The sequence below is a fragment of the Pteropus medius genome, unplaced genomic scaffold, assembly GCF_902729225.1.
Source record: "Pteropus medius unplaced genomic scaffold, Ma_sr-lr_union100, whole genome shotgun sequence".
NCBI classification, from domain to species: Eukaryota; Metazoa; Chordata; class Mammalia; order Chiroptera; family Pteropodidae; genus Pteropus; species Pteropus medius.
The window spans coordinates 11,732,977-11,754,244 of NW_024349802.1; the positions used below are offsets into that span (position 1 = coordinate 11,732,977).

Sequence of the window (21,268 nt, forward strand, 5' to 3'; positions counted from 1 at the left end):
ATCACATCTCTAGGCCCACATTTCTTAATCTATAAAATAAAAGGTTTGAATTAAAAGCTTTTTAGCAACCTTTCACTGCCAGCATTCTAAGATTCTGAAACCTAGGTCTTCTGACTCTCAGTTGAGTAATCTTTCCACTTAGTTCTTTTACTTCTCTGAATTTCTACAGCTTTTAAAGTACATGTTCATGGCTTTAGAACTTTTCCTACCCACTCTTCTAGACCTGGCTGAAAATATAATCTTTTAAAAAGCAAGGACTGAACCTGACAGGACAACCACATGACTTTTTGATGTTCAGCCTTGTGGATCTAGAGTAGATCCATGTAGATTCGGACAAACAAGAGAAACTATTTTCTACTCTTTGCCACTATTCATACAGAAAAATCCTAGTTCCAAGTACCTGAATCTCTGCAGTAATGTCTTAATTATTAACCACAGGCAAATAACTGCCAGATCTAAAGAACAAACTTCTACAGTCCCCAGACTCAGAAGAGACCCTGGAGTTATTAGCTATTTGTAATTCTTATGGTCAAGTGTCAGGGCCACAAAGAGAGGTCTTTAAGAATGCCATATGTCAATTCTAAAATATAGAAAAGATAACTAAAGAGATAGTCTAACAACAGCTTCCTCCTCTCCTCATCTCTGTCACCACTATTTGCCGCTCTCAGCAATTTAAACAACTAAGATTCCTGACAGGTGATGCTGTTAGAGCTGTTCTACTTACAAAAGAGACAAGGTTACATTTCAAAAAATAATAATTTAGACAATTTTTTAATAACTCATGAGTCAGGGGAAAGATAGGTTTTCCAGCTACTTTTTCATGCCTAAGATAAGAAAGGTTTAATTAAGATTCTTGCAATGGTTTCAAAGTCTAAATTACTAATGCAAAAAGCAGTTAGGTATTTAGCCACTGCACTTTGTACATCTAGACCCAATACTTTTTTCCCACCAATTAGACTGAAGAAGAGTTCAGTTTTAACAAACTGCAGTTGTCAAAGGACTCGAAAGAGATACCAAAATTATCTAAGAAATTCCTAGAGGTGAATACTCTTTTATACTGAAGGTGCAAAAACTGGACACACGTAAACTGTCTGTACAATGTGGTGAATAAGAACATGGGTTTTTTGTTTTAGTCAGTTAGACCTAGGTTTGAATCCCAGTTCTATGACCTAAAGCAAGCTGCTTGATCTGAGTTTCAGTTTAATTACCCATAAAACAGGAACAACAACAGTGCCCTATATTTTATAAGGCTGATGTAGAGATTAATGAGATAATGAATCTAAAGCTCTTTAGCACAGTGCTAGGGCTATAATCAGTATGCAACAACTGCTATTATTACTGTTATTGTTATTATTACTCCCTGTCGTTCCAGTCTGGTATGAATCAATCTTCCTATCTATAAAGATGCTGAACATTCATTAATATTTATAGATAGACTGAGATTATACAACTTGTAGCACACTGAGTACAGGCAAACAAAAGGTTTCTAATACCACATAAGAAGATGAAAATGATCCCAGGACAAATGGGATCTCAAAGGTCCCCAATCCAAAGAGTATCAGAAATGTTCTGTCTTGCCTACAAGTGAAAATTTATATCCTAAAGACAACGTATAGAATATAACTCATAAATCCACGGTAGAAAAGAGGAGAATTTGAGCTAATCTATAAAACTTATAAAAGGGAGGAGAAAACCTTAGTGACTAATTTTAGCAAAGATTTTTGAAATATGACACAAAAAGCAAGAAGGAAAAAGATTAATTGGACTTCATCAAAATTGAAAACTTTCGCCTTTCACACTGTTAAGAAAATGAAAAGGCAAGTCACAGGAAGAAGAAAATGTTTTCAAAACCTATATCCAACAAAGGACTGGTATTTAGGCTATAATAAAAATGTTAAATGGACAAAAATTTTGAACACTTCAAGGAATTTACAGATAGCAAATAAGCACATAAAAAGGGGATTAACAACAACAAGGAAATGCAAATTAAAGCCACACTGAGATACAACTACATATCCACCAAAATGGCTAAAATTTAAGACTGATCAATGTAAAACGGTACAACCACTTTGGAAAACAGTTTGGAAATTTCTTTAAAAAGTTAAATACAGACCTACCATATGACCTAGTCATTCTACTCCTCAGTATTCACAAGAGAAATACAGGCATATGTCCAGACCAAAACTTGTATACGAATGTACATAGCAAAAAACAAAAACGCAAAGCCTGGAAACAACCCAAATGCCTACCAACAGGTAAATTAAACAAATTATGGTAAATCCATACAATGTAATACTATTTGGCAAAAAAAAAAAAAAGAATGAGCTACTAATAAATGTAACAACATATACTATGCTGAAAGAAGCCAGGAAAAAGGGTTTATATTGTATGACTCCATTTATATAAACTTCTAAAAAATACAAACTAATCTACAGTTACAAAAAGCAAATCAGTGGTTACACAGGGATGGAGGCACAGGAAGGAGGGACAAGGAGGGATTACAAAGCGGCAAGAGGAAACTTTTGAGGGTACTGGATATATTATCTTGACTGTGGTAACGGTTTCACAAATTGAGCACTAAATATATGCAGTTTACTGTATGTTAATTACAGTAAGTAGAGCTATAAAAAAAGGGAGGGGGGTGATGTCCAAAGGCTCTGTGGCACAAAAAAAGGTGAAGATCCCTAAATAAAATGTGAGCTACCCCAGATAATTTTTAAAAAGGGGAAGTGAGGATTATTTTTTATCTGATCCTGAAGAGCTAACACTAAAAAGAAAAAAGAAAAGAAAAAAAAGGGCAGCTATATCTGAAATATATGTCCACTACTGAGGTCTACTCCTTGGTTTTCTGTGACATTCAGGAGCAAAGGTTTCTAAACCACCCTCTGTTGGGTCCTTAAAGAATGTTAAATCTTAAAAGAAAACAAATCCCGTGCTTACACACAGTACTATTCCTAAAACAGGGAAAAAGTCACAGAATCAGAATTCCAGAAAAATAATCCAGGCCACCATAAACTCTACCTGTATCTGCTACCCTAACAAAATGCCAAAGTAGCTACTGCCTAAGGACCACTTATAACCACCACCAAGGATGGAATTTCCCTTATTCTATATAAGAATGCTTCCACAGAAGAATGCCATGTGTTTCTCTTAATTCAGTTCCATTAAGCTTATTCTCCTTTGTGTCCCCTTAATCTATTCTGTCTCTCTCTCAGAGTAAAGAAATTTAAGCAAATATTTAAAGGACAAATTGACACTCTTTAATTGTCAGAGTCAAGCAACAGAGAGCCAGTTTCTTCATTTCTTTCTCTCTCAGTCTTATATCTTCTAGAAGTGTATCTGTTTCTCCTATATAATCCCTTTCTACAACTCCAGCTACTCCAAGATTCTGAAATTTACTAAAGGAAATGTAGAATCCAAACCGTGTGCTTCTCTTCCTCCATTCACTCCTTAGCCCCCCGATGCTTCCAACCCACAGCTGTAAAGACTGCTGCACTGAGTGGGTGTCTGGGCTCGATGACATTTGAAGTCCCTTCCAACTCTAAAATTTAAGACTGCCATTCACAGTAAGCTTTAATCAATGAATGGAAGTAAGAATCTCAGAGTTGGAAGAACAATGATTCACCCAGAGTTATCCAGTAATTGGTGGTAAAATTCATTAAAATACTGGTCTCAATATTTGTCTTTTTCTTCAGTAATTCTTTTACTTCCTTAAAAAGGATTACTTGATTCTAAAAACTGTTTAAAAAAAAAAAAAGACGGGTTGAAAAAAGGGTAAAATATGCTCCTGGTAAAATATTCTTTACTTTTCAATTTTAGCTTTGAGGTTTTAAGAAATTTTAGTATCGACAGCTTTTACTGTCCTGATTCCTCAAAAGCCTGGCTGGCTAATCACTGAAACTTGAACCAGCCCCTATAGAAGCAGGGAGGGACTAAAAACAAAGAGGGAGGGATGACAGGCAGCTGGGCACAGGGAGAGAGTTGGCTTTGTCTCACTGAACCCCAAGAGCAAACACCCACTTTGCTGGTTAGTAAGAGGTGAATTTTTTCCCAGAGCTTTCAAACAAAAGTGGTTGGGAATAGGGGGTTCGACATAATAAAGAAAAACACTTAACGCAAAGTTTGTTTCAAATGGGGATGCTTTTTGTAACCATGAATGCTTTCAGCTGAGACATAAAATGGGAGAAAATCCATTTGCATATACAAACCTTATATAATACCTAGTATTTCTTGTTAATAAACATGATTTTAACCTGTTCTAAATCATATGTGGCATAAGCTTACTTTTTAAGCCTCTATTACATTTCACTGAAAATATAACTCTCCAAGAATAACTTGGCAATTCATTTATAAAATACACCGAGGGCCCCAGGGGATAGCAAAAGGTTATTTTATCATACAAGAAATAAAATTACTCTCTTCTGACCCATATGCCCATCGACAAAGTTAAATCACTTCTCACTTATTACTAATTAGCTTTTATAATAAACATAATTCACAAGTCATAACATTTTCAACTCTTTTTATAAAATACTCTAACGTTTACCAACTCTCCCATGGCAGCGATTTTAATTCTGAGGCATTCTCTTAGTTTTACCTCCTGTGAGGGAGGATTTCCTTTGAGACAAAAACATGTAACATTATCAAGTGGATCCTTGAGCTGTCTTTAAAGACGAGTCAGCAAGGGCAGAATTTTTAAGGTATCATCCTGTCATCTTAAGCACCTCCACAACATTCCTGTAGGCTTCCCTCCCTCTTTCCAAACTAAGTAATCCCTGTGTTTATCATCTTTTGAAAAAGGAAAAAAAAAATGACTTGTATGAGGCTCTCTATATACTCCTTCATTTTCTGTGAACTCTGGTATCAAAAGTAATGCCTCCTTTAAGAGAAGCAGAAATCTGCACAAACAACTCCACTTCTTTTATATTCTCTACCTTTTCTAATATCTGTTTAAAATCCTGCCTGACATCCTTCACCTTTAACTGCTGTCATTTTGGACAGGGATCTACAACTAAACATTTATACTTTCACTATCATTTTGCTTTTAGAAGGGCATGAAACTGCAACCTGGTAATAATTCAACATAGACATCCGAAATTAAACAAGATTTTAAAAATTATCTACCTTCTATTTTCTCTAATCCCACACTGAAACTCGTATTTTACAAAGTTATGCTCCTAGCTGAAACAGGTAGCAATATTCTTTCTTAGAACAGATCAATTTCTTGAATGTATGAGAAGACACAGAGTCTACACAATGTAGGAATAGTCTCCTAATATACTGGTTATACTTATTCCCCTAACACATATTTCAGAAATCAGTCTATTTGACACCCACATCCATCACTGCTGAAAAATCAGAAAACACTCTGTTCATTTGGAATTTATTTTCCTTCATCTTCAGGACTTCCAAAAGGAACTAGAATAATGCTGGAGAAGGAATATGCTCATGGCCCAGGAGAAGACAGACTCATAAAGAACCAAGGGGGAACACCAGGCAGCCTGGCTCCAGCCACACACGTCAGCATCTCTCACAACCATATATTTTTAAAAGATGATGCCCAACCACTTTTCAACTTAGACTCCATCTCCTTTCCACACAAGATGCCTCAGAGAATAAGAGCAGATCTTAGGCAATTTGTGAGTGTGAGCTCTGTGTCCTCACCAGTTGATCTGCACTTACAACCTGCATAAGCCAAAAAAGGTATGTAGCAGCTAAAGGGATTAGTAACCCCTTGGATGCAAATAACCTTCCTGCACACGGAAGACAAACCAGTGAAGTTTTATAAAGTACACTCTTAATGGGGTTCCAGAGGACACACACTGTAGAAAAGGTGGAGCCAGCAAACAGCTCTGAGTTCACTTTTAGCCTGTAGTTCAAGAAAACTAAGCCTTGGATAACAAAAGCACACTAGCAATCTCGCCCACTCCACCCACCCACAAAGAGAAGTGAATTGCAATGCTCCTCCTAGTCTATCATTTCCACAGATTTTTCATAAAAAGGGCAATGAAGGAGACAATATTCTGATGCCTTGAGGTATGTTATAGTTGGCAATAAAAAGGTTAAGAAGCACAGCTTTCCCGGAAACTTTCCAATCCCCTAACTGCTAATGCAATTCTCCTTCCTACCTGCACTATATGTTTTTTAAAATTCAGTAAGTTAAGGGTTAAGACCAGTACCTCAGAAAGAAAAGGAGAACTTGGTTCAGCCCCACCCTCTCTAAAGCAAATACCAACAACTCTGAGCCAAATCCACTCAGCATATGCAAGACTTTCCGGACTTTCCAAAAAACAGGTGAAAAGGAGTTATTTCCTGAGGTATCACACCTTTCAGCACCATGCACTTAGTAGATTTCACACATTCAGGAAGCACGCAAGTGTTATATAAAACAAAAACACATATAAAATTCTATTAGGGACTTGAAAAACATTAACAAGTCACAAAGGTCACTATAAATCAGCAGGAATAACTGGAACTTGGGTGAGAAAGGTCAAACACCACCCATGGAAACAAGAGCAAAACAAAAAGATACAGAAATAGAAGGAATATGGGCCCTAGAACTTAAATCTTAGAAGGAAAGCTCTCTATCTAGAGAGTAATTCTTACCCTTGAAGAAACATAGGGAAATGTTGCTGTAGTCACCATAAGGGAAGGGTCATCTTTACTATTAACCCTACATTTCTGGAGAAAAAAGATGTTCCCCAAATAAAAAGAGACAGTTCTGACAGCCTGTAAGTCACTGGACAGTCCAGAAGCACCTACCTTGCTAGAAATAGGTAGGAAGAGATGAATCACTATTTTAATTCTGTTTAATACTCGCCACATCTCAAACCCTTTAAGTCCCAAAGCAACATTTTCTTCCTGATTCCATCACTATCAGTTTTCTTCCCAAACTTGTGGCATTGAGTCAGTATGCTGAGGGGTGGGGATAAGAGGAAAGAGAAAGAAAGGGGAAAGAGAAGCCATTTGGCGAGTGAAAAGAGATACTGAGCTGGGGGCATAATTGCCTGGAAGAGAAAACTAAATAACTACAGTTACAACTAGCAAATGATTATTAGGATCCAAGACCCTTTCCCTCTCTTGGACAGTACCCTATGCCTTCCAAAGCTTTTACAGTAAAAGCAAACAAATAGCTCTCTGGAGAGAGGAGTAAGATTTAGTGTGGGTGAAGGTAATGAAATATGATAGGGTTACATGAATATCAATATTCCTTCAGACTCCGATTGGAAGTAATGGGCACCTGAGGAAAGCTATACTCTTCTACAGGTAGAAAAACGGATGCCAAGTAGCCTTGGGGCACAGGAGGTGGCACAAGAGTTGAGGAGATGGTTATCATGGGAAAAGTAAAGAAAGCAATTCAATTACTCACAAACTTCTTGGACTTGCAGTCTAACTTCCTCCCCATAGGGGAGGTTTATCATCATCCTAGGTCAAGAAGGGCATAATCATGAAAAAAGTTCTAACCCCCTGAAAAGTGATAAGCAACAGGGCAAAGTGACAAGTTCTCTGGATAAACACTGGGAAGAAAATTATCGTCATGCCCAGTGACCATAGGACCTGGACATGAACCTATTCCGGCAATCTCAAGGACAAACGTCCAAGGGAGGAGGGAAGGTAGGGCCCAAGTCAGGTAACATTCCCGAGAGAAAAGATTATCAGGTGACACAGAGCTTAGGGCCCAAAGAGGGGACTGGGAGGGAGGAAAGTTAGCAGGTGAAAGCGATCAATCTTGGGGAAGGAAGTGACCTTTAGGAGAAGCAAATAAGGAGATACCAAAAAAGGGGGGAGGAGGCTAACAGGAGAAAATGGACTCAGAAAACCACAGAAAACCAAGAAATAGAAGGCATGTTTGGGTAATAAAGAAGAAAGGAAGTGGGGCTGAGAGAAAAGAGATGGGGCTGAGACCTGCCGGGGCTATGGGGGCGGAGGGCAGAGCGTGCGGGCGGGAGATGCAGGAAGCTCCAAGGTTGCCGGGGCAAGAGCCGGATGGGACTCCGGGGCTCCCCGAGGTCCTGGAGGGGTAGGATGTTGGGCTGTGGAGCCCAGGACCCAGCAAAACGAGAAAGGGAGGCGCGGGGGCGGCTCCCTAGAGACAGGCGTGCACCCCTGGGGCCGGCTGCGGAGATCTCCGGGGTCCAAAGGGCTGTTACCGGGCCGAGCTGAGGAAACGGGGTGGGAAGGACACTCACAAATTTCTTGGATTTGCCGCCGTCACCGCCCGCCGCAGGCAGCTCGTCGGGGCTCCGGCCCTTCTTCTTGTCCCGGGTCCCACGGCCGGGCCCCAGGCCCCCGCCAGGAGGCTCCATGTCCAGGTTCGCGCTGGCTACTGACCACGCACCTCCACCGCTCTCGCCCGGCAGATCCAAGCCGTCCGCCGCCGCCCAGCAGCTTCTTACCCCGCCGCCGCGCCCCGCCTCATTAGCATGCCGGGCTGCGCGCGCCTCATGAATATACAACGGCGACGCCTTGCTCCCGCCCGCCTGCCCCACTTCCGCCCGGACCCGCAGCCCCTACCAATGGGGGAAGGGAGAGGGGTGGAGGGAAGCCGCGGAAGCGCGCTACCTGCCCAGCGGGCCTAACCATTTGGACCCACGTGGGGGGGTGACGAGTGGGCGGTGCAACTCTCTGCGGCTGCAACCGCGAACAGCGCCCCCTGGCGGTGGAAGTAGTTCTGGCCTTTCCACTCTCATGCACTGCCCACGTGGCTGTAAAGCCTGGACCCTCTCAAATCCCAGACCAGGATATTATCTGAACCAAAATTCACATGAGAGACTGTTATCTTGGCAGAAAATGTAATGCCAGGATAATAGTTTTATGTGTGCAATATTTAAATTAAAAAGTGACAGCTAACATTTATTGAAAGCTATGTGCCAAGAACAGAGCTTGGTCCAAGACAAGTGCTAGAATGGAACTTGATTGGCCCTGCAGTTACACTACCTAGTTTTGAATCCCAGGTCTACTACTTTCTAGATCTGTTTTTAGTACAGAAAAACCGGTTATTGCCAATGTATGCCTAAACAATAGTCACAATACATAATGCATTTGCTCTATGCCAGGCACTATATAAAACACTCTACATGTATTTATTTGCTCACTGTATCCTCATAACGCCACGTCATAGTTCCACTAGTCTCACCATTTTACACAGAAAATTTGAACTTTGAGACTTGAAGTGACTTGCCCAAGTACACGTAATTGGTAAAAATTTAAACCCAGATTTGTCTGACTGCCAAGCTCTATGTTTACCCGGGATTCCCTACTGACATAAACCAAACCTGAGTGAGAAGAACAGGTGTTCTCTAAGAGTGTGTTTCTTGCTCTACTAGTTCGCCTCCTCCCTTAGTAATTTCATTCATTCTCTCAGCAACATCTGTTCTTTGTGTGAAAAATATGATACCCAGTAGGCCCCTCAAAGTATGGACTGAATTATTTTGCCCACAGCTGGCAAGATTTCAAATACATGTTCCTGGAGGGCAGTCAGTGACTCACTCGCTCTGTAGCCCCCCGTGTTTAGTCTAGGGCCTGAATCTATTCAGATTACAGGGACTCTGACCAGCTGGCTGGCTCCTAAATCTGGCCTTCGTCTCCTGTGTTCCACTTTCTAATTGCCTGATGGAAAGTTGCATAGAGCTGTCCAGACCACATTTCGAACTCAATTTGTCCAAAACAGTTCAAAAGCTACTTACTTTCTAAGCAAGAGTGTTGGGAAACAAACAGGATCAAAGCATGAAAAAGTAACCCATCTATTACTCTTCTTTCCTGTCCCACTGCCTACATCTGCTATAGCATTTACTTCACTCCTTACTGGATTGTAAACTCCTTCAGGGAAGGGTCCATGTTTGTGTCTACTGTATATAGCACTGTCCATCACATAGACAATTAAGATGAGCAACTATCTCATCTTAATTGTCAGTCACTGTGCCAAGAAAGTACTTGACATGTTATCTCTGTGCACCTCCTCCAACTAGCATCACCATTTCAAACACCCAGGTTTGAAAACCTGAAGTCATCTTCTACTCCCTCTCTTAAGCTAGTAATCTGACCAGGTTTTCTAACTCTTAACCAGAATGCTCTATTAACTCCCTATATATGAGTAAGATAATCCATGTAGAATACATACACAGGGCCTAACATAAAGTTAAGTGCTGAATGTTATGATTTTTATTATATACATCATCATCCCCATTTCTTCTCCCTTCACACATAGGCAGCTAGTAATTAAGAATAATCTCAGAAAGACAAAAGGTACAAAAAATACCAACTTGGTTTATTGAATAAAAACAGTGGTGAAATGGACATAAAGCCAAAAGGTAGAACAGCATATTTTCACATCCTCCCCCAAATCAAAACCGTATGTCTCATCATCTGGAGTTAAGGTGTTAGGGAGCCAGAGATCCCTAAGATCTCTCACTCTTCACCTGTACTGTACTGCAGTATGAGAACCCAGGAGAGGAGGAAGTCAGAGGCAACCTCAGTCCTGATTACCCTTTTTTCCCTAGAAGTCTCTGGACTGGAGGGAAGCAGGGAAGGAATAAGGGGGCCAGAGGGGCTGTAGCTGGCACCTAGGGCCCACTGCTCAAGATGTCCTGGAGAGAGCTACCCTTGTCCCATACGATCCTTAATAGGTACCATTGTCAGGCCTTGGAAGGGAGAAGAAAGGGGATAGTTGGTTTAAGAACCAGATGTGGTCTCCAAACCATCCCTTAGCATTGGTAAAAGCCCCGAAAGTGACCAGTCCGGGGCTAAGGAACCTACACTTTTCCCCTCCCACTCAACCAAGAGGTAAAAAGGAATTCCTTGAGACACAGCTGCTCTTAAATCTCCACATCACTTTCCTTGTCATTGTCATGGTCTCCATCATAGAACTCATTGGGTGCCTCTGGCCTGCAAAGCAAGGGTAAGAGAGGTTAAGAGTCCCACTTTCCAAGTCCCAATCTTCTCTCACATAGACACCCTCTCTGGAGCCACTTCTCAGGCCCCCTTTGTCAAAGGACCAATCTTCTCCTTCTGTTAGTAGAGACTGATCATTAGTCAGTCCTGCATTCATGTAGTCAGTAAACATTTGAGAGACTATTCTGTGCCAGACACTGTCACAAGCCTTAACAATACAGTAGAGAATAAGTCAGACAAAATTTGTCGGTCCTCAAAAACTTACCTAATAAGTGAGACTGACAATAATAAAGTAATGTGTGTGTGTGTGTGTGTGTGTGTGTGTGGTAAAAGTGTGTGTGTGTGTGTACATTTTACATATATGATAATTTCAGATGGGGGAAAGCACTGTGAATAAAATGAAATAAAGAGAAATGTGACTGAGAGTGATGGGAGGAAAGGAGTAAAATTTCAGAAAGGAGAAAGCTATTCTAAGAAGATAAGACTTGAGGTCTGAGAAGTAGCTGGCCAAAGATCTCTGGAAGACCATTCCGAGCTGCAAAAAAACCAAGCACAGAAGTTATCAGGTAGAAGGAGACTGATGTATTCCAGTAAAAGCAAGGAGGCCAGGATGGCTGGGAGTATGGAGGAGTGTGCGTGGAGGAGAACAGTTAGAGCTCAGACCAGGGATGTAGGTAAGAGCTAGCATGCAGGGTCTTTTAAAGCCGTGGTCAGAAATTTGGATTTTCTTCTAAGTGCAATGGAAAGAAGAGTTTTAAGCAGAGGAGTGACAGGATATGATAAACCTGTAGTAAGAGAAAGGATATGAAAGTGACACAGGGCCCAATAAGTATTCAATACTTCTTTCTTTCTTTTTGGAAAACTATTCTCTGGGAAAATATGAATAGCTGATAACTGGATTATCTTGCCCACAGCTGGTAATTGAGAAAGAAGGGAGAAATTCATCAAAGAGAAGTTGGGGAACTGAGTCAGGAAAGGCCCTATCTGCCTGGTAAGCAATGTCTCAATTACCTCTAAGTGTGCAAGGGTTCAAGGTGTGGAGTCAGAGGCTCAAGTTTGAATGTCAGCCCTGGTATTTAACTAGCAATGGGCCCTTCAGAAAGTTATTTATCCTCTATAAGCCTTAGAATCCTCCTCTGGTAATTTCAGAATAACAGCCACCTCTTGGAGTTGTCTGATGGCAACAGAATGATAACATAATGACATGTATGTTTTTATATAAAGCACATAGTATTGAGTCTGGAGCTTAGCAAACCCACAAAAAGTGGTGACTCTTATTATTACTACTCTTCAAATGATATGCAAGCTATGGATACAAGCATCAAAGAACAGGAACTTGGTGGGCGGTCTGACAGTGAGGTACGGCTTAGGACAGGAAGAGGCCTGAGGCTTCTTTTTGCTGGCTGTTGAGAGGGGCCAATGCAATGTGGAGATGGGCCCAGATATCAGCCTGGAACTATAGATGAATAAGCCAAGCTTTGCCAAAAGGAAGAATGAAAATCTGTTTCCAGAAGTCATGCCTCAAAGACATGAAGAAGTTGAGAAGGAGATGAAGGGTCAAAAAGGAATCCCTGAGGCCAGAGGTTCAGATACTTCCTCAATCAAAAGTGAGAAGAAGGAGTATTCATGGAGAGTTAGAGCGGTCCTAAGGGACCGAGCGGTAATGCCCAGGTCCAGACAGACCTGGAAGCCTAAAATCTGAAAGAAACAGATTCCAAAAGGGACTGAGAAGTTCGTCGGACTCTGCAGCAGAGCCAGCTCAAAGCTCTAACACTGTGTGGGTGTTAGACAGGTGTCTTGAGAGCATCCAGCTGCAGTTACCTCTCAGTCATGTTAGGAGATCTGTTTTCTATTAAGTGCATGTTTCTGCACTTTTGGGTTCTGTTGTCTTTTCCCTTCATTTTTCAGAAAAGCCTATTTTGGGGTTTAAAAAAATTCCATCCCAGTCTTTTTTCCCTAATTCACTGCATCTGTAAATATTTTAGTTTGTATCTTAGAAAGATAAAAACTTAAAAAAAATAAATAAATAACCGCAATATAACTATCATAGCTGAAAAAATTAACTGAGGAAAAAAATCAAAGGGCCTTAAAGAACAGTATTTGGGCAGTGATCTGTCCAGCTCAGAACCTGGAAGGAGTAGGTTGCTGGCAAGAATATAAACCATTATAGACTTTTTGGAAGGGAATATAAAAAATCTGAGTGCACAAAGCCTTTGACCTACCAGCAACAATTTTAGGAAGCTAATCCACTCAAACAAGCACGCAAAAATGTATATGTAAGGGGGTTCATTGTTACATTCTTTGTAATAATGAAAAAATGGGAACTAATGTAAATGTCCGTCAATGGTACTTGGTTAAATTATGCTACACCCACACAATGGGATATTATACAACTGATAAAATGAAGCAGATCTATGTATACTGACATGGGAAAACACATTGCTTTGTTAAAAAAAAAAAAAGAACCAGTGAAGTTCTAAGTTGTAGAGCAACTCATATAGAACAATCCAACTTGTATTTAAAAATAAAAAATAAATATATAAACGCCCCAAAACTACACAAACTCCAAGAATAAGTGTGTATGTGCATTTATATTTATCTGTGCATGTTGAACAGTACACTTATCATCTATAAAAAAAGTCTATCTGAAAAGATGCAAATCAGACTAACAGTGGTTAATCTGTGGGTATGGATTGTGTAACTGCAAACTTAACATATTTTGGCACTGTTTAACATTTTTATAAGAAATATGTTACTTGTGTCATTAAAAACAGAGTAAAAAGAGTGTGAAATTGCAGTAGACCCAAGAATAGGCATACTAAAGAAAGTTAGCCAGGGGCTACTAAGCTAATGCCTCAGTTTACTTTTCTGCTCCCCAACAAGCCTGCTGGAATCCCCGCTCTCTAGTCCCTGCTCCAGACCTGCTATAGTTCTCCTCAGGACCCCTCTCCTCTGCATCAGCCTCATCAGTCCTGTCATAGGTCAAGAGGTCTGCTGGCACATCATGAATCTGGACGCTAGGTGCATGGTTCAGCATCTTCAGGTTTTCAAAGATTGTCTGGCGGATCTGGTCCAGATACTGGTTGGGGACAAGGAACAGAGAGTGAGCAGCTACTACTGATTCCCAGGGCATCCACCTTCTAGCTCCCTACCATCCTAGTTTTAATTTCATTCTGAAACCTAGTTCAAGTCCCCTAGCTGATTAATGTCCCTCCTCACACCCCCAACTGCCTCTACTTTAACCTGGGCTGCCTCCTGGCTGATAACAGTGATAGTGATGGCTGAGAACTTTCTTCTCATCTCTGGTCTGATTTCCCACATCCTGGACCTCTCCAGGGCTTCCCCCACCCTTGTTCTTAGCTCCTCTGAGCTGCTGACCTGGCGCGAGTTCTGATTCTCAATGCGAGTGCTGACATCTGGATGGAGTGTGAAGTCCGGGGCAAAGTACTCAAAGTATTCTTAGGAGGGAAAAGGAGGTTAGGAGGAGGGTATGGCTCAGACAGGTGTATCCCAAGACTTCCCAGTCACTTTCCCTCCCATCCCAAACCCCTATATAAAAGCTGCCCAATTTTTTCACTACTCTGAGCCTAGGGTTGAATCTACAGTTTTGAGAGTTTCAAATTTCCCATCTGCCTTCAAACCAGGCCACTCTGGGGTCTTGTGAAAATGGCCTTCCTGGTGTGGCGGTCATTACCACTGTAGGGAAGCTCCTCACTAATGGCCTCTTCTACCAGCAGTGATGTCTCATATGTCCTGAAACCAAGGAGCAGAGGGGAACTGGCTAAGCAAGTGAGTGGAAGGGCCCACCTGGCCATTCCTCAGGAGCCCCTAGCTCACACCAGACAAGGGAGCAGAGGGTAATCTGGGAGCACACTTACCAGCAGCGGGCAACATTTCGGACAGTATAGCCACCACCGCCTAGCACCAGTAGAGGGATATTGAAGCTCTTGACATATTCAACGCACTCTCTGTTAAAAGGAACGGAGAAATGGGTAGAGGAAGTTATCAAAAGCCAAAGTATACACTCTACGTATTGCCTGGAAAGGGACACAAGGGAACTAGAAATGTTCCATCTCCGTCTAGGCAGTGAAATTCATTGAGTTATATATATCCTTCAGATGTGTGCATTTTATTATAGAGATATTGCATCTCAATAAAAATTTTCAAATACAATGCACTCCTACCTCTTTCTTGCTCTACACCCACTCTGGCACCCCATCTGTTAATTAACTATTCTCATCAATGCACTAGCAAGTGCTGTCAGTTCTAGTCACCAAAATGTAACTCAAATCACCTACTTTCTCCATCACCACCTCCTCTACCTTAGCCGGGGCACCATATCTCTTGCCTAGACAACACCAATCATTTTCTGGCTGGTCCTTCCATTTCCGCTCCTGTCCTCCCACCCCAACCCTTTCTCCATTCAGTAGTCAGAACGGTCACTTTAAAACATGACCTGGGGGAGCTGAGATCTTGCTCCCCAGCACATGTCATCAATTTGGCTCAGATAAGCTCTTATAACAATTAAAATAAAGAAAGAAAGAAAACATGAGTTGGATCGTAGCACTTCCCTGTTTAATATCGTCCAAGGGTTTCCCATCACATTTGCAATATAATCTAAACACCTTACCAGAGTCTGACGGCTCTGCTCAGCCTCGCCACTGTTGCCTTCTCAGACCTCAAACCATCTTAAACCACCGCCAGCTTTTTGCCCATCCTCACTGGTTCTACTTCACCTTCTCCACTACACCAGCTCTCCCCTGCCTCAGAGCTTCTGCGTGGGCCCTTCCCACCACTTGGGACAGACTTCTCTCGCTCCTCTTATGGGTCACTCCTTTCAGACACCAGGTCTCAGCTCAAATTTCAACTCAGAAAATCCTTTCCAAATCATGCTATCTAAAGTAGCTTCCCCACTGTCACCCTAAGTTTTCTATCATTTCCCTTCATACGATTTATAACAATTTACTTTTTTTCTTTGCTTACTCATCTTCTGTCTGTTTTCTACACTAAACTGTCAAGTCCATAGGAGTGTCCCCATTGTATCCCCATCTCCCATCTACAATGCCTGGAACATAATAGGTGCTTAATAAAAACCTATTATGAATGAAGACCAGCTGGAGAACCCCGCTCAAAGTGACTATTTCCAGTTTAAGTACAATTTGTAGCTATTTTGGACTCCCAAGAAAGAGGTGAGACCCATTCTTTAACTACCCCCAATCTAGGTATTGAGGCCCAAGGCCACTTGAAAATCTGGAGGAGTGGAAGGAGGGCAAGTCTCACCCGTGTCCTCGAATGCTGAGGTTGAAGCAGCCCAATCGATCACAGCCCAGGGAGTCAGCTCCACACTGCAAAAAGCAAAAGCTCAAGCAGCTGTGGTAAGATAACTGATCAAAACATCCCAGATGCCCCCATTTTCCTTTACCCACCAACCCAGAGGCTCTCTTCTTCCCTGCTTTCTTACCCCAAGCCCAGGCAGAGCCCTCCTGACTAGGCACTGGCAGTATTACCTGGAGAACAATGCATGTAGGTTGGTAGAAGTCCACCACCTGGTTGATAACTGGCTGGAAAAGGTGCTTGTAACCTGGGAGAGGGCCAAAGATGGGTACCTGGCACCCCAAGGGGATGGGGAGACAGGGAACAAAAGGAAAAAGGGGGTTGAGAGAGCATGTAGCCCAGGAAAGGGGCAAGCCAAAGAATCAAAGCATTGGTTCTGAACTTCTGAAGGAGGAGAGATCCCCAGATCCCTTTGAGTGACTGATGAAAGCAAATGACCCGTTTCCCAGAAAAATGCACAGACACATAATATGTTACATATAATTTCTGAAGGGGGTTCACGGTCCCTCTGAAGGCCATTCATCCTTAAGGACACCTAACCCAATAGTAGAAAATACCAGGCAGAAAGGTTAATTCAAGGAGAGAAAGAAGGGGACCAGTGAGCAGGGTAAAGACTTTAGTACTTACTCTGGTCATCAATGCCATCCCGCAAGGGCACATTGAGGCAGTAGTAGCGGCCACTCTCTGCTCCAACTTCATACATGTCACCTGTAGGAAATCGGGAGGTAGGGGTTGGCAGCCACACACAAGAGGCACCCACAACCCAGCTGCTTCAGCCCCAACCCACAATGAGGGCCTCTCTCTCCACCTATGTACCTCCACCACACACTCTCTACAGCCACCAAGTCTCCTGAAGCTAGCATTCATTCAACAAATACTTTCGTAGGGCCTACTATGAGCCAAGCTGTGTACTAGGTACTAGGGATACGGTAGTAAAAGAGAACTAAGAAAATGAATGAAATTCCACCAAGCTTATTGTCTTGGGGACTGAGGATGATGAGGAGGGAGATGGTAAACAAAACACCACAATAAATACAAATAGCTGTGAGTGCTCTGCCAGAAACAAGCAGAGTGATGTAAGAGAGTAATGGGGAAGGGGGTGACTATTTTAACTGGGTGGTCAGGAGAGGCTTCTCTGAGAAGGGCCATCTGAGCAGAGAACGGAAGGCTGCGTAGGAGGCAGTCATGGTAAAGGGCTGAGGAGTACGAAGGGGACGGACATTCCTAGTCCCATACCTGTGCCGGGGAAGAAGTAGTTTCCGTACTTGTGGAAGGACACTGTCATGACCCGATCAGTGAGGTAGAAAGCTTCCTGAACCCCGTCACCATGGTGGATGTCAATATCAATGTAGAGCACCCGAGGATGGTACCTGGAGTGAGGGTAGAGACAGGTCTGAGGCAGAGGTTAAGCCCAGGAAGAAATCCCCCCACCTACTCCTCCCAAATGCAAGGTCTGAGATTATGAAGAGTCTTGCTTTGGCCCAAGTCACCTGAAACCTAACACCACCAGTTCCCTAAGGGCAACCCAGGAGCTCCAGGCTGGGGGCAGGGACAGGAAAGGGATGTGCAGAGAAGGCTGAAATGTGAGCAGGCAGCAGGGAATCTGCAGCAGAGCATAGGAAGAGGCAGCCTGAGTGAAGCACAAAGAACTTGGGAGAAGCTAATATGGGGAGTGGAGGTCAGGGTAAGGGCCAGGGCAGTCTGAGACCTCATCAGCTAGAGTCTCGTAAGTCCCTCCATCTCCTCCCAGACTACTTACTTGAGCAGTTCCAGGATGCCAATCACAATGTCATTGACATAGCAGAAGCCAGAGGCCTATGGCAAGACAGTGGTCTTAAAAAGAAAGGAACAATACCTCCGCCCAGCTGCCCCTACTGTTATCCTGAACGCTGACCCTGAAGTGACCATTATCTCCCCCATCACTTCTTCACTCACCTCAAACTTCTTGGCATGGTGCAGACCACCAGCCCAGTTAATGGCAATATCACAGATCTGAAAGACAAACATCCAACTCACAGTCCACCTCCTGCTCACTTGCAAAGCTGGGAGTTCAGGGTCAAGGTCAAGACCACAGAAAGGGGAAAGGGAATTCAGGGCTATGGTCACCTTGTTGTTCAGCTGGGTTGCTCCTTGCAGAGATGCGCCTGTATAACGGGAGCAGAATTCAAAGAGCCCTGGAAACACTGGGCTGCAGGGAAGGGGAGCAAGTTGGAGCCTTTTGTTTCTGTCTAGGCCTTCCTATACCTCTCCTCCCACCCAAACCCCTCCAATCTCCAGTCTTCAATAACCCTCTCTTCCCCTCCTACACACCAAAATTATCTGCAAATGTATTCAACACATATTTTGGACCAAACCATGTACCAAGCCCTGTGCAAGACACTGATGGGAAGTAAAGAAGCATTTAACCCTGTCAGGAAGTTTGGACTCTAGCCGGGGAGAGCAGCAGGCAGTTTCTAGGTACTTGAACGTACACACAAAAAGGAAATAAATTGAAAGAGAACGTAGCTCTATTTTCCTTAAAAGATTCTATGTTCAAAATATTCTTTATAGTTACACATTTTAAAGAAAGTTATATTCCCATAGTATACATAAAATAGTAATAATGATGAGATGACAGAAAGCCTTTAACGCAGTGTGTGGAATCTAGTAAGCACTTAATAAATGTTAGCTATCATTATTACCATCTTCATTCTTTCTAAAAAGGAGAGTCTTAAAGCCAGACACAAAAGTTACAGACCATGTGGCTCCATTTATATACCACTCTGGAAAAGGCGAAATTTAGGGACAGACCTCAGATCAGTAGTTGCTTGGCGCTAAGATGGAGAGAAGGGATTGACTACAAAGGGTATGAGGGACCTTTGCGGGAAAACTGACCTTTCTGTCTAAACTCTCAGAACTATGTATCTAAGAAGGGTGAGTTTTACTGTATGCAAATTACACCTTCACAAACCTGACTTTTAGAAAAGGAAAAGCTTTTTAAAAATCCCTAGTTTTAGGTCTCCAAGAAAGTAGTGCAGCTGACATATGTGACCATATGAAAAGAGAACTGCAGGGAGTTTTATAGTTTCTCAAAAGGTTTGGGAAAAATTAGTGATTGACACCTAGAAAACTAAGCCAATGGAAAAAATGATGACTTGCTGACAAGTAGACCCACTTCATAATCTTCCCACTCGCTGCCCGCAAGACTTCACTCAAATGTTTTCCTTAAATGCCAGGCATCAAAAATCCCAGTTCTCTTACCAGTCATCACCCACGTTGAAAGCATTAAGGCTCTTAGTGAAGCCCTGCATATTGGTGGGGCTGACTCTCTGCAGGAAGTCGATGTAGTCCTCAGAGTGGAAGCGGCACATGTCATGCTGGGAGGCCTGGTATGGCTTGAAGACCTCAGAATGGAAACACAAGGTGAATCCAGGCAGGGTCAGTCCCAGTCAGGGCTGAGACCACCCACACTGAACCCAGCCCTGAGGACTGTCCAAGACCACATCTAGCAGTCCCCCTCACCCCCAATCCATGTTTTCTATGAAGCAAAGGTAAGTGAAGAAGAGAAGCACTGATTAGCCAGGGGGCTTATTATGATCAAGTCCCCTAAAGATCCCTGGGCTTGCCTTCTTCCCACCTTCAGCCCAGCCTTTCCTGCCTTCTCAACCATGAGCCCCAATCCACCTGCCCTGTTCCCTGGATCCTGTTCCTGATTCTTTCCTTATTCATATCCTCCTTTGGGCTCTGACTGTGTCCTCTCTGTCCTCTGAGTTTTTAATTTGTGAGTTAAACAATACGGGATATACACCACTCTTCTAATTAAAACCCAAATGCCCAGGTGCTAAGCCAGAGCCTTTGAAGGCTCTTTCAAGGGCTTCACACACTTCTTTAAAAATTGGGCAAAACGAAAAGCTTTTCTTGCCAGAAAACGCAGAGGTACATATCAACAAACGATTTCAAGAAATTTTTAAATCCATGCACTAACATCACCTTAGTCTGTTTTATGTCTGTGTCTCAGCACAAGCAGTGGACACTCATTCATTTTGTTGATTAGTTTCCCTTGCAACACATAAGGGCTGAACTTAACTGTTATAATCCCATATCCCAGCTACAAATTCCAAGCTGGGGACAGACGGCATGTGTGTACCTGGGAGATGGAGGCGCGGGGCCTGGTCCCGCAGGCACCATGGCCAAGACCGTGCACTGATTACCCAAGTAGGAGTTTTCTAGGTTGAAAAGAGAAAACCCAGGACATCTCCTACTATCCTCCACAGACACGTACAAATTTACACACAGGGCTGCAGTCCTTCCTGGAGCTCCAGCTCCTTGGAGGTGGAGAAAGGTCAGAGAAGGGCTGGGAACTGAGAGTAAACCTCATATCCAGCTACAGTGATTCAGCTTCTCTCCCTTCTCTGAGGTCACAGCACTGCCCACATCTTAAGATGCTAAGGAGTAAAACACTTTCTGTCTTCAAAACCAGCCTAACTCTAGTCCAAGTGTTAGTCCACTTGAGGTCAAAGGGTGGCTGACCTAAGGTGAAAAAGCAACTCCCATTAAGTTGGTGGACGCACCTATTAACACTCTGCGTGGAGCGGGACTGCTCCCGGTTCATTCTATCCAGCCCTCCCCCACCCCCACTCTTGGGATGGGTCTCACTCGGTGCAGCCTACCTATCTTAGGGCCGCAGCTCGCCCCCACCCTCAATCCCCAATAGAGGCGGCGGGACTCACGATCATCTTCTTATAGAGACCGTAGTGCAGGACCAGACTATGGGTCAGTGCCAAGCGATGGGGCTTCATAGGGTGCCCAGCCCCTGGGAGTGGGAAAAGAGAGTTCGTCAGTCCTCAGCCCTGGAGTTGTAGTCCTAGCCTCGAAACCTCCGCGTCCCGGAACCCCTGGCATAACACCTTGTTCCCTCACCGTAATGGAAGTTGCCCACGTCGGGGTCGTAAAAATAGGCCACAGTCTTGGCCATGGTTGCCCGCGGGACCAGGCCCCGCGCCTCCGCTGCCCGCCCGGCCGCCTGCCCCACCCCCGGTCGTGCGTGCTGCGTAAGCACGCAGCC

The 21,268-nt window shown here is 43.2% G+C and overlaps 2 protein-coding genes across 2 annotated transcripts in view; both read right to left on the bottom strand.

The window, feature by feature from the left end:
• DIAPH1 (diaphanous related formin 1) overlaps positions 1-8,435 on the bottom strand; it is an 86,072-nt gene extending 77,637 nt beyond the window's left edge. The window contains 1 exon segment of the mRNA XM_039836365.1: positions 8,190-8,435. Within this exon segment, the coding sequence (XP_039692299.1) occupies positions 8,190-8,306 (117 nt within the window). The 5' untranslated portion in view covers positions 8,307-8,435.
• Positions 8,436-10,246: 1,811 nt separating this feature from the next.
• HDAC3 (histone deacetylase 3) lies at positions 10,247-21,265 on the bottom strand. The gene is made up of 15 exons (XM_039836383.1): positions 21,124-21,265; positions 20,934-21,016; positions 19,465-19,607; positions 18,331-18,412; positions 18,160-18,216; positions 17,984-18,039; positions 17,461-17,594; positions 16,852-16,932; positions 16,398-16,471; positions 16,171-16,235; positions 14,769-14,858; positions 14,585-14,643; positions 14,269-14,348; positions 13,812-13,969; positions 10,247-10,884 (listed from the first exon to the last, which is right to left on the bottom strand). Exons 1-15 carry the CDS (start codon positions 21,176-21,178, stop codon positions 10,815-10,817), a joined length of 1,287 nt encoding a protein of 428 aa, XP_039692317.1. The 5' UTR covers positions 21,179-21,265; the 3' UTR covers positions 10,247-10,814.
• Positions 21,266-21,268: the final 3 nt, after the last annotated feature.